Source organism: Humulus lupulus, chromosome 8 (assembly GCF_963169125.1).
Source record: "Humulus lupulus chromosome 8, drHumLupu1.1, whole genome shotgun sequence".
Classification (NCBI taxonomy): domain Eukaryota; kingdom Viridiplantae; phylum Streptophyta; class Magnoliopsida; order Rosales; family Cannabaceae; genus Humulus; species Humulus lupulus.
Genome location: NC_084800.1, coordinates 86,633,572 through 86,647,328, shown reverse-complemented (window position 1 = coordinate 86,647,328; position 13,757 = coordinate 86,633,572). Strand labels below are relative to the sequence as shown.

The 13,757-nt window shown below is 34.7% G+C and overlaps 3 protein-coding genes across 3 annotated transcripts; 2 read left to right on the top strand and 1 right to left on the bottom strand.

Moving 5' to 3' along the window:
• The first annotated feature begins 967 nt into the window (after window positions 1-967).
• On the top strand, window positions 968-3,920 carry LOC133798022 (putative glycerol-3-phosphate transporter 1). Its single transcript, XM_062236190.1, has 3 exons — window positions 968-1,105; window positions 1,889-2,936; window positions 3,042-3,920. Exons 2-3 carry the CDS (start codon window positions 1,937-1,939, stop codon window positions 3,611-3,613), a joined length of 1,572 nt encoding a protein of 523 aa, XP_062092174.1. The 5' UTR covers window positions 968-1,105; window positions 1,889-1,936; the 3' UTR covers window positions 3,614-3,920.
• A 3,144-nt stretch (window positions 3,921-7,064) lies between these two features.
• On the top strand, window positions 7,065-9,266 carry LOC133795755 (uncharacterized). The gene has a single exon (XM_062233210.1). It carries the CDS (start codon window positions 7,065-7,067, stop codon window positions 9,264-9,266), a length of 2,202 nt encoding a protein of 733 aa, XP_062089194.1.
• A 2,234-nt stretch (window positions 9,267-11,500) lies between these two features.
• LOC133795754 (uncharacterized) lies at window positions 11,501-13,386 on the bottom strand. The gene is made up of 4 exons (XM_062233209.1): window positions 13,094-13,386; window positions 12,235-13,008; window positions 11,994-12,140; window positions 11,501-11,905 (listed from the first exon to the last, which is right to left on the bottom strand). Exons 1-4 carry the CDS (start codon window positions 13,313-13,315, stop codon window positions 11,501-11,503), a joined length of 1,548 nt encoding a protein of 515 aa, XP_062089193.1. The 5' UTR covers window positions 13,316-13,386.
• Between the last annotated feature and the right edge of the window lie 371 nt (window positions 13,387-13,757).

The window sequence follows — 13,757 nt, the reverse complement described above, 5'->3', positions numbered from 1 at the left end:
TGATATTATCAGTCCAGTCATGGTGTAGTCATCATACTGATATCTATCTGTCCATTTTCCTCTAAAACGAATCAATGTCATTATGGACTCCATATCTGCAATATAGCACAACATAATTTTTAGTGTTGTTTCAGTATCTGGTTATGTTAGTAAATGAATATTAACATATGTTGAAATCTTTTTCTTTATTGGAAAAAATAGGAATCTGGTTTGTTAGTTTATGAGAATTTCATATTTATATTTTTGTATCAAGCGTGTATTATCATATTTGGCTTAATTATTTTTTTGTTCATATATATTTAAAGTTTGGTTACCATTCTCATATTTATGTTAAGTTGTTTTTGTACGAAGCATGAATATTTTTTTTAGATTAAAAAACATAATATTATTTTTGCAATTTTTAACAAATAAATAAGTCGAGAGATACATTTAGTCTTACATTATGTAATATTATTGGTCAGATATGATAAATTTTTTAAATTATAAATAGAGATATATTTTTTAAAAAAATTAAAAATCATAAAATGGATATAGAAAGAAACCAGCAATATTGGCGGCTATATCAAATCAATTAAATGGAAAGGAAATAGTGAAACTTGGTTTGGTTGGTTCTTTCTCAAAATCGCCCCTAGGATGAACATTTACTTTATTTTCTCCAATCCTAGGAAGCACACCACAAAGACACAAAAATATAATTTCAAATTCAATTCACCACGGACACAGTCACAGAGTCAATCATGGTGACGCCACGTGTCAACCGGAGATTGACTAATGAATGAATAACCATCACTTCCTAGATATGGACACGTCAGCTTCTTCGTACTCCAAATTGGAGGCGGTGGGTCCCATCCCCTACTTGATGACGTAGAGCAGGAGGAGTTAGAGAAGAGAATACATGCTGCACGTTAAGAATAATTCTTCTTGGATATTCGAATATCCATTTCTGCATTTCCCGAACTCAATCATCTCTCTCTCTCTCTCTATATATATATATATATTATTACTCTTGCTTAGCTTATTGCAACGCCCACACTGAATCTCAGGGGTCAACCAATAAAGAACCAGAACTGCGCTCATTCTCAGCTAATCCAAGAAGAGATTATAGGTACTTTTTATAATCATCATGTTATCTAACGTCTAATTTCCTTTTTTCTTGGTTTTAGTTCATGGATAGTTTTTTTATAGCAATAAAATTTGAGTTCTGGTGTAATTTTAACTTTTTATGGATGACTCTGTTTGATTTTGCTCGTGTAGCTAATTCAAGTTTCTCCAGTTTTTTTAAACCTCGTTCAGAAAATTGATACATATGAGTTATTATTGATTTTTTTTATTTGTACTTTCTGTACATATTCGTCGGTGATTGAGTCGTGTAGTTCAGTATTATGGTGGCAAAATTTCTGTTTTGTTGACTTTGTAATTGAAATAAATTATCTTGTTTTATTTTCGTCATATATTTATATACGTTTTCCGTTCGGTTGCTTTTCGAGTTAGATTTTGTCTAATTGAATTGAATATTTTTTCTGGTCAGATGGGATGTGAGTTGAAAACTTATCTTCGTGGCGTTTAGTATATATAAATACCATTTCTGTTCTTGGCTTTCATTTATTTTTGGGAGATAATACACACTTCTAAATTAACGTGCTTTTTTACTTTTTCGGAAGTTTTTGTATACAATACTTTCTACCCAGATGAGGAAAAATTGATAAATTAATTACTCATAGATATTTTATAAATCTTTTATCAATTTTCATAAAAATAAAAATGACAGTACCTGAGCTGCATTTTGCATATGATCTATGCTATGACTATAGCTTTTCTCCCTTTTTGACCGGAGCTGCATTTTACACATGATCTATGCTATAACTACAGTTTTTTCCCCCTTTTGCAGCTTGAAGATTTTGAATTTGGTGTATAATAGGAAGCAAAAATATAGAACATGAGTTCATTGACTGAGACTGCACCTGAGGAAACTTGCAACAAGCCTGCAGGAATTAAGTTTGTGGAGTACATAAAAAGGTCCCCAGTTTCCTTTAAAACCCACCAAGTAATTGTTCTGATTGTGACATTTTTGGCATACGCTAGCTACCACGCTGCCAGGAAAACTACGAGTGTTGTGAAGAGTTCCCTTGATCCCCAGTCATCAAGTTTGGGCTTGAAGTTTGCACCGTGGAGGATAACATACCTTGATGCTCCACCAGAAAGCAGAAAGCTTTCCTGGGCTCTTGGAGATGGCTGGGCACCGTTTAGCGGATCAGATGGAACGGAGCTTCTTGGGGAACTCGATGTGGCGTTCCTCGCAGTTTATGCCATGGGAATGTATTTTTCTGGACATCTTGGGGATAGATTGGATCTAAGGATCTTTTTAACTGTGGGAATGATAGGAACAGGTGTGTTCACATCCCTCTTCGGTATTGGTTATTGGGGAAACATCCATAGCTTTTACTACTTCCTTATAGTTCAAATGGCTGCTGGTCTATTCCAATCAACTGGATGGCCTTCAGTTGTTGCGGTGGTCGGTAAATGGTTTGGGAAAAAGAAGAGAGGCCTTATAATGGGAATATGGAATGCTCACACATCCATTGGAAACATCACTGGTTCTTTGGTAGCTTCTGCTTTATTGAGCTATGGATGGGGCTGGTCCTTTGTTGTGCCTGGTATGTTAATAGCATTTGTTGGCTTGGTAGTTTTCTTCTTCTTACCGGTGAGTCCTGAGGCCGTAGGAGCTGATGAAGAAGAACCACAGCAGCCATTGAAAATAGGGGAGGCACTGGAGGTACCATTGTTGAGGTCAGAGAGAGAAGGGGATGACAAAGCTGTAGGATTCATAGAGGCGTGGAAAATTCCAGGAGTTGCTCCTTTTGCTCTTTGCCTCTTCTTTGCCAAATTGGTCGCTTATACATTTCTGTATTGGCTTCCTTTCTACATTAGCCACACAGGTAATTATGATCATCTTCTCCTTGTATGTTGATGTAATTCCTTTTAGTAACATATTACTCTTAACATCATGTTCATCACTCACTTTACAATGTTGCATTTTGCAGCTATAGATGGCAAGTACTTATCCAGTGAGACTGCTGGAAACTTGTCTACATTGTTTGATGTTGGAGGTGTGGTTGGAGGAATCCTAGCCGGTCACATTTCTGATCGCCTTAACGCAAGAGCAATAACAGCAGCGAGTTTCATGTACTGTGCCATTCCAGCTCTCTTCTTCTACAGAAGCTATGGACATTTGTCTTTAACTCTAAACATTGTCTTCATGTTCATAACGGGCATGTTTGTGAATGGGCCCTATGCTCTTATAACAACAGCAGTATCAGCTGACCTCGGTACACATAGCTCGTTGAAAGGGAATTCGCGAGCACTTGCAACTGTAACAGCAATCATAGATGGAACAGGTTCGGTTGGGGCTGCAATTGGACCCCTGTTAACTGGCTACATTTCTACTACGAGCTGGAGCTTAGTTTTCACAATGCTGATGGGAGCAGCCCTGATTGCAGGATTGTTTCTTACTAGGCTTGTTGTGAGTGAGGTGACTGAGAAGATTGCGGAAGCAAGATCGCAAGGAGGGTCTCCCACAACGAGATCTTCACCTTCTCCCATTGAAGAGGTTTGATGTAACGAAGAGTGATTTGTAACATTTGTTTATGTGCGAGCAATTGTAAATATGTGTTGCTCTTGTGAATGATTCCTTGTAAAATGAAAGAAGAAAAAAGATAATTTGTAATGTACATGGAGAGGATTTTTTTAGCCTTCTCCTTGATTTTACTTTCTGCCAGAGGGAAAATTCCAGTGGAAGATGGACAAAACAAAAGGGTGTTGGGGATTGAGAGTTGTGTGTTTGTATTTTACCTCTGTACATTTTTGTACAAAATTTTGCGTCATATTCAAAAACCAATAAAAATTTCATCTATTCATGATTACATTCATCTATGACTGTACTGTTAATGAACTAAGAATTCAGTCAACTTGTTGCACCATTCCAGTGGAAAACTTATATCTGTTGTATGAAAGAAGAAATATCTACTTTGGTAGACAGAATAATTTTCTACATAAACTCAAAGAATAGAAGAAAAAGAGAAATCAAACTTGGCACATTTAGTGGGACCCGGTAGTCAAAATAGACAACAAAAGAACAGCCTTTTTCATTTTTGTGAGACTAGTATTTACTTACTATTAAGGGACACGCACACACACATCTGTGACATCTCCACTTAAAATTCCATATGCCAAATGCTTTAATTAAAAGGCCAAAGCAAGAACTCATATCACAACAAGAATATGAAAATATACAGTAATTTTTGGCAAACTTAATCACTAATCCAAAATTAATAAAGTTAACGATGGATGGTGATGTTTTGGTTTGAACACAAAATCATGTCATTGGGAATGAGAATAGCTACAAACTCTTCATCCGTTACAGCAAGCAAATACGACACTAAGGATAAGAAAAAAGAGAAAGACTACTACTTCTGTCTACTTGTATTAGATTTAGATGTACTAGCTTTCAAAATCATTTTCATAACAAGGAAGGGACATAAAATTGTGAACTATCTATACCAAGCAAACTATTTTTTTTAATTATTATTCACTAATCGATGGGGTAGGATTAGGCAACTCTTCACTAAAAAATAAAAATAAAAATCCCTTCTGTTCTTGTGAGAATTAATACCTGTAATTATCACTGCCACACACGTAATGAAAAATGAAAAATAATTCAGGAAACAAACAAATTTATATATTAAAAAAAAGTGGCCTTGCGTTTATATGAATGAAGGAATGCAAAAAGAACAAGATGATAGAGTTTGGGAGAGAGCTAATGGCCCCAAATAATGAGATAACAATCAATAAAAGCCAGAAACTATGAAACTTCCTGGGTCTTTCTCAAAAAAAGCCCATAAATTGTCCTTTCCTGAGACCGGATATGGACTTGCATTCACCACAGACTTCGAGCATGGCGATGCCACGTGTCCACCTGAGATTGATCGATCTACTACGTGAAAATCGGCCGTTGATGTTGACACGTCAGTCTCCGTACTCCAAATTGGAGGTGGGTGGGTCCTCATTCCTTTGTAGGCGGCGGTGGTGTACTGATCGAAGCTGGAATCGGAGAATATAATCGAATTATTCCTTTTGGATATTCGAATATCCAGTTCCGTGATTCGCCCTTCTCGCCGGTCACTGGATTGACGCTTTTGCCCCCATCCGTTGTATTGAATTACGGCTGTGCCATGCTGCTGGGATTTGTGGCTGTTTTAGTTGATTTTACGAAAATGCCCTCCCACGTTGTACCATGTCGACTCTCCGAGCTTCAAGTAGCAGCGTCGTTGGATCAAAAGACGCGATGGAGTGGACGGTTTGGATTTCATGCCTGTTGGAATATATGTTATTGAGTTTTTTATTTTTCCCCGAGGATAAAAATAAATTGGCAGTATGCACACACCATCAAATATTAAAAAATATATATTGTTATGATCTATTCAGATATTTTTTGAGGTGGGTCTATCGGTATTTTATTCTTTATTTTTTAATTAGTTAACTAATATTAAATATATTATTTTAATAAATTAACATAAATGTTTTTGTTTTTTTTAAATTACGTTGAGGATACCACCGAAACTTGTACTATATCATATTTTTTTTTACAAACGTGTACTATATCATTTGCATATTAATTAGTTTAAGCATTTTTTTTTATTTTAATAATATAAAAAAATTAAATATACTGTATTTTTATTCATATAATTTTTTTTAATTTAAAAATTATATATGTTATATATATATTGAGAGAGTTCGACTTTGGTGCAGGTGTACAAAATGGACGCAACCGTACGGTTGTATTTGCTAGATTTTAATTGCTTGAAGGTATTAGGTGCATAATAATTAAAATAGTATTTTATGAGGGGCCCTTGGCAAAATGGTCTCTTTTGATAGTGCAATTTGCACTATGGCATAGTTTCAATAGTTTTGAGCTAAATAACCTTTTTTATTAATGAACTTTTTATATTACCCATTTTACCCTTAAAATAAAATAATAATAAATAAAAATAAAAACCCTAATAATAACTATCATCTCCTTCCTCGCACCCATCCACCCACACCCATCCACAACCACCCATAATAATCCCCCCCCCCCCCCCAACCACCACCACCACCACCACCGCCGCCCCCTACCGCCGGCGAACACTGTTCATCACCAACTGCCACAATTTCTTTACAAATCCAGCCACCACTCATTCAAAAGGTTGGTTTATAAAGCTTTTTTTATTTTTATAAAATATGAGATTTTTTATATTGTTTTTGTAGATTTAAAATGCAAAATGATTGTTTTAGTATGTTGAAAGTATAAGTAAGGATTTAGGTTTATTTCTGGAGTTTTATGGAGGTTAAAGCTTGAAAATCTGAAAAAATTAATGGTGGTTTCGGTTATTTTCGAGATAGAAAAATCCATAATTTTTCGACAGCTTGTCTAATTTTTCGACAAGGAGTCTAAATTTTAGACCAGTTGTCTAAATTTTAGACCAGTAGTCGTATTTTTTCGACCACCTGTCTAAATTTTAGACCACTTGTCTAAAATTTAGACAGGTAGTCTAATTTTTAGACGGGTTGTCGAATTATCAGACAGGTTCTCTAATTTTCAGACAGGTTGTCGAATTTCTAGATTTTTCAACTTGATTTTCATTTTTTTATATAACTTTTTAATCAAAGTAATATCAATAATTTATATTTGTTTATTGTATTATTATTTTCAGATGTCTTTCAAAAATATTGTAATATTATGTGATGGAATGTGGAAAAAGAATGAGGACTCGTGGAAATGGATTTCAAATGGCTCACGATCAAGATCAAGTTTGGTACAAACTAACCTAACTTATGAGGAGTTAGTTGAACATATTTATGAAGTTACAGAAATCGATCGCAACCTCTTCGATATAGAATTAACTTACAAGATAACGACAATGGTGGAGATTGAACCAATTACAATAAAAAATAGTAGAGACATTGTTAGTTTCTTTACATGGCAAGAGCGCGATTTGGTTCCGTTATGTGTGGGTTTGATCAAGAAGATGGAAAATATGCTCATTAAGGATAAACTTGTTACTAATATTGATTCTACTACAAATATTGATTCTATTGCAAACATTTCTACTGATGATGATTTTGATGATGCTGGTTTAAACGATGATAACAATGTTGATTTAGATGATGACGATGATGACAACGACAACGACAACGAGGATGATGATGATGATGATGATGATGATGGGGAAAGAAACAATATTGATGATGGTTTTGTTAAGGTAAATTTGAATGTCCCATGTCTTGAAAATAGAACTTTTGATGATTCCTTTGACGATGCATACATATGTAATGTTCCTGATGCTAGTTCTGCACCTCACACTCTTGAAGATAACCATTTACCACTTCCTCGTGTATCCCCTAGTGATCATTGTAATGAAATAAGTCATGTTAGTAGTACACCAAGCTCAAATGCAACAAGTATTGATGAAGATGTTTTTTGTGTTGGTCAATATTTTGTGGATAAGAAAGAGTTGAAGATGAAAGTACACATGCTTGCTATACGACGAAACTTTGAATTCAAAGTGAAAAAATCAAATAAGAAATTAGTGGTTTTGGTTTGTGTTGACCCCAATTGTAAGTGGAGAATTCGTGCGACAAAGACATGTGCAACATGTTTGTTTGTTATTCGCAAGCATTGTAATGAACACACTTGTTCTTTAGAAATGCGACAAAATCATCATCGGCAAGCAACTTGTTCTATTATTGCAGAGCACTTGAAAGCGAGATATGAAGGTGTAAAAAAAGGTCCAAATCCAGCACAAATAGTTAATGAGATGAACAAGAATCTTGGTGTAAAGTGTAGTTATTGGAAGGCAAGAAAGTGCGCACATGAACTTATAAGGGGTTTAGCGGCAAACAGTTATCCAAAACTCCCATCTTACTTGTACATGGTCCAAAAGTCTAATCCTGGTACGTACACTAGATTAATTGTTGATGAAGAACAGAAATTCAAATATTTATTTTTGTCTTTGGGAGTATCCATTAGAGGTTTTCGTTACATGAGAAAAGTTATATCTATTGATGGAACTCATTTGAAAAACAAATTTGGAGGAAATTTACTCATTGCAACTGCACAAGATGGAAATTTTCAAATTTATCCTCTTGCTTTTGGTATTGTTGATTCTGAGAATGATGCATCTTGGAATTGGTTTTTGACATGCTTACGAGATCAAGTGCCTGATACTACTGATTTAGTGTTTATATCTGATAGACACAAAAGCATTATAAAGGGAGTTCGAAATGTATATAAAAATGCTTACCACGGAGCTTGTATGTGGCATCTTGGACAAAATATAAAGACAAAATTTAGTGGTAAAGGTTTGAAAAAGTTGTATGAGAAGACGGCAAAAGCGTACAGAGTTTCAGAGTTCACAAAGTTATTTGCTGAGATTTCTACAAAAAAACCAAGTCTGGCAACATACCTGAAGAATGCATCTTTTGAAAGCTGGTCCAGATGTCATTTCCATGGTAATCGATACAACATCATGACCACCAACAATTCTGAGTCATTGAACCAAGTTTTTAGAGAAGCTCGAGAATGGCCCATCATTCCTTTATTGGAGGAAATTATCACTACACTCTCCAGATGGTTCTATGAGAGAAGGACAAATGCAAATTCTTGTCCAACACCACTTATAGTTGACGCAGAAGATATAATGAGACAAAGATACAAACAATCAAAGTACGTGAGAGTTACACCCATTAATCTAAGTGAGTTCCATGTTAAAGGTGAGCCACTAGACGGTCTAGTTAATATTGAGGAACATTCTTGTACATGTCGAGAGTTTGACATTGATAAGATTCCATGTATTCATGGCATCGCTGCAGCAATGCATCGTGGAGTAGATGTTTATAGTCTATGCTCAAAATTCTACACGACTGAATTTTGGAGGATGGCTTATGCAGAATCTATTTACCCTTTACCACCTGAAATAGAATGGCTTCTTCCAGAAGAGGTTAAGTCTCAAGTCGTTATCAAACCAGTTAAGTTAATTCCCCCAGGGAGACCAAAGAATAAACGAATTCCTTCGAGAGGAGAGTTTCCAAAGGAGAAGAGTAATTCTGCACCTGAATCGTCATCAAAGAAAGTAAAGGGTAAGGTTTCTGATGTTGATGGGGGAAAAAAGCAACGGAAGTGTTCCAATTGTGGATGTTATGGGCACAACAAAACCACATGCAAGAAGTGATTATTTTTCAATTTATTTTGGACTTGGTTTGATGTTTAATGTTTTGATAATATTGTGTGATTTCATATTTTGGACTTGGTTTGATATTGAGATATATGTTCTTTTATTGTGTTATTGGAGCCTTTTTAGACATTTCAAACATTTTAAGACAGGCAGTCGAAATTTCAGACTAGCTGTCGAAAGTTTTAAGACAGGCAGTCGAAATTTTAGACTAGCTGTCGAAAGTCATGGCTAATTGTCAAAAATATATAATGAATTAAGATCCAATTCGACATGATAAAGTGTTGTTCTAATACTATAAACACAATCATCATAATAGTACCTCAATAGATTATCTACCACTAAATCCTTGATCATCACAGTAGTTTGATTGAAATATGTACCACTCAATCTGCAATCATCATAATCTCATAAAGATTAAGTTTTGTTTAACTTTATAAAATGTTAGACAAGTTGTCGAAATTCATGGCTAATTGTCAAAAATGTGTAATGAGTAGATTATCTACCACTCAATCCTTGATATATGTTCTTTTATTGTGTTATTGGAGCCTTTTTAGACATTTCAAACATTTTAGACAGGCAGTCGAAATTTTAGACAAGCTGTCGAAATCTTTAGACAGGCAGTCCAAATTTTAGACTAGTCGTTGAAAGCTTTAGACAGGTAGTCGAAATTTTAGACTAGCTGTCGAAATTTTTAGACAAACAGTCGAATTTTCAGACTAGCTGTCGAAAGTTTTAGACAGCAGTCGAAATTTTAGACTAGCTGTCGAAATTTTTAGACAGGTTGTTGAAATATAACACAAAGAAGTCTGAAACAGAAACATCCAACACAAGTAGTCTATAACAATTTGTGGTATACCAGAACTGTTTTATACATAAACAAAATATCATTCGATTGCCTTTGCTAATAAATATCCAATACAAGTCATACTATAAGAGTTTGATACATAAACAAAATACAATTCCAGATTTTCCTTTACTATGGATCCCAATCTCTATTGTAGATTTCACATGACATTTTTTTCTGAAAGAAGACAATATTGTCATCGTGAACATAATTCATGTTTAGCCCGCACATGTCAAACTCGATATGCTTGATGGAAAATATTCCACAATCTCCGCTGCATAAAGCAATTACAATTATATAACTCATTCAAAATTAATCAAATCACATACAAATGTTCGGATGAAGTACCTGGATTGGTCTTGAGGAATGTCACACAACCTTCGACATGTAAATGGCTTAGGAATTTTGTGAAGACGACCCATAAACTTACCACTTTGACGAAGCAAGTACGGTAGCATGCACCGGAAAGGCTCCAAGTGTTTGACGAATTTTCGATCAGGTGTGAGGTTTATATTACTATCAAACACTACAATCTCCCACTTCTCCAACTTGACTGCCAAAGATACCCAATGTTTTCCTTCGATATTTAGTGGTGTGTAAAGTGTGTGAACATTCTCCCAAGCCTTTCCTCTAAGTGGTTTCTCACCATTAACATACTTAATAAAAACATCATCAAATACAAAGTCCTTGTAATTTTTACCTAAATTGAACTTCTCCCAATGTCCGCAAAGCCATTGAGAAAAGAATTCATCAAGAATAGCGACATTCTGATAAAAGAGGTCATGATACTTTTGTGACCTTTTTCTCATGCCCCATAAAGCCTTATCTATATGCTGCATTAGTAATATCATTTTAAAGGGTAGCGTAAGAAAACTTTCATTTATAATATTTGAACAAGTAAAATTAAAATACAATTATACTAACATCAGTAGACAACCATGTTGTTGGGGTAAATAACTGTTCGAAGTATTTCCTTTGGTAGCTGCCGGTTCCACAGTTAATTAACATGCTACACACATCAATTTTTAAATTGTGTTAGGCCTGTAAAGACAATCATAATGCAAGGAAAAATATTAAATTAAAGTACCTTGTGTTGTTCTCATTGAACCACTTCATAAAAGCCTCTTCCTTGTGCCCGTCAATCTTGCGAAATGGATCAACTTTGAACCCTTCACCTTTTCTAAATTTTCTCCTTTTTATTGGGTCTGTATATGGTGTCATCAGGGCAGGAGCACGTTTCCTTTTTCTCATTGGCCTAGGATGAGGAGATGTGACCTCAACTTCATTTTCGTTATTGCAAACAACATCATCACCATTAAAAGTAGGTGGAGTGACATAGCTATATGCATCTCCGCACTCACCACCATCAACTTTTATGCCATTATGTTTAGGCCTCCAACTCAAACTCAGGTTGATTAGATTTACAACCAGAACTACGAACCATCATTGATAACACCAAGTCCAATTTGGAGTCCATTTCATCTTGTCGCTTCATCAACTCATCAAAACGAGTGTTCATTTTCTTCTCCAAATCAACCCATAACTTTATCACATTGCCCGAATTCTGATTTGGATTGACATTTGAAGCTGAAGGGCACATTTTTTTATCATCTAAAACATCAACCTTCTCTTCTTCCTTATTGTATTCACTCAAAACAGGACTGCAAACCTTAAGTTTTTTAACAAAGGTATCAATCAAGTCATCAGCTTTATCATTCAATAACTCAAAATCCTTCATGTATGGTTGGCACTTCTCTAACTCAGAAGCATGGAGGATATGATGTACGTCAATCTGTCAAACAAACATATAACGACTTAAATTTACCTTACCCATATTAAAATTAAATTCACGCATCACCAAAATGGTAATTTTGACTTACATTTGAATGAGTAAGCTTCAATGCCTGACTAATCTCTTTGTATTCGGGCTCTTTTGCTTCCCAATGTAAGCAACGAGGAGTCGCATTTCCTTCTTTTTGGTTTGCAAATAAATTTCCAAGTAAAAGTATTGCTTCATAAATCCAAACCTAAAAAACCAAAAATCAAAAGAGATAAATTAGACAAACTAAAGACAAGATACTGATGTTTAAATTCATTCAAATATATTATTAAACAACTAACCTGAAAAATATAAGGAAAACCATATAATTTGTATGATTCTTTGCTTTTTTTCCCACCAACCTTATTTTGGTACTTAACAGACTTTTTCTTCAAATTCGTCTTCAAACCATCTAATGTGAGATTATAACATAACCTACCCCATGGATATTTGTTAAAGACATCAAAGTCCTCAACAATACCCATGTTTTCCTCCCTTATAGGTTGTGCAAGCTCATGTGCAAGCACTACTCCTTCCAAACAATAAAGCAAAGCAAGTCTCAAATGATCCCGATTTTTCTTTATGTATTTCTTCTTTTTTTTCAACTCCCCTACTAGATTTTCTTCACTCATATCCACAAACATAGTTTCCAAATCTTTAAGAGTAATGTGTCCTATGTCCCTAAAATACTCTTTTTTAAGCCTATTACCCTTTCTTAGACTACTCAAGTTTGGGTCATTGGATTTTTCGCAATTAAAGCCACTAATCAATGCAAACTCGTGCATTGAAAACATAACAGGCTGACTATCAATATCAAACCATAACTCATTTTCTTTATTAGTTTGTACCCGCCTCTGTAAAAGAAAATGTATCAACTGTCCACTACTCTTCGCTAGATCGATTAGTTTAAGAAGATGACCAAAACAAGAAGCTGTGAATGTTTCCAAATCTTCATAACAAAGTAGTGATCGTATATTCCTCAACACTTGTATCCTGTAGGCTACAGATACACGACTTGTAAAATGTTCATTCTCCATCAATATCGGTCTTAGTGATGGTATGTCTAAAGATTTCACCTGTAAAATTATAACATTATGAATCAAATATATTCTTATTCTTACTTATCCAACAATGATATCATTCTATTATTTATTTATATACCTTAGACAATAGCGGTGATGGTTTCAATGAATATTTTTCATTTGTCTCTTCTCTTGCATGTATTGGAAGAGAAGATGATTTTTGTGGAGACTTTCTAATTGCTTCTTCTATTGCTTGAGTTGGAGGAGAGGCCGATGTCATTGGAGACTTTTCTGTTACTTCCTTTATTGATTGTTTTTTAGGAGATGCCACTAATGAAGTGCTTGAACATCCAGACACCATTTTTCTTGTAATAATACTACCTGTAAAAATATTCAGCAAGACCTGAGACAAGTAATTTACAATTTGACAGTCCAAAACTAAATACCTATTATAAAGAATGAGACAAACACTTTACAACTAACCTGTCCAAAATTAAGTACCTATTACAAAAACTGAGTCAACCAATTTAATCCGTTCACAAACCATGCTCAAAAGCTTATTGTCACTACCATATATTCCTAATGAAAAACATACAAACAAATACTCTATCCTAATAAATTCATTCATGCATTGTGCCTATTCTAGTAAATAACCCAATTGATTTGTTCAGAAATCACAATTCCATGCAAGAAACCAATCAATAACCCAATAGATGATATATATATATTTGTAATTTTATGTTATTTATTTTTTGAAATTTGAATATATAGAGATGGTGGAGACCCCTGGATAATATGGGTTT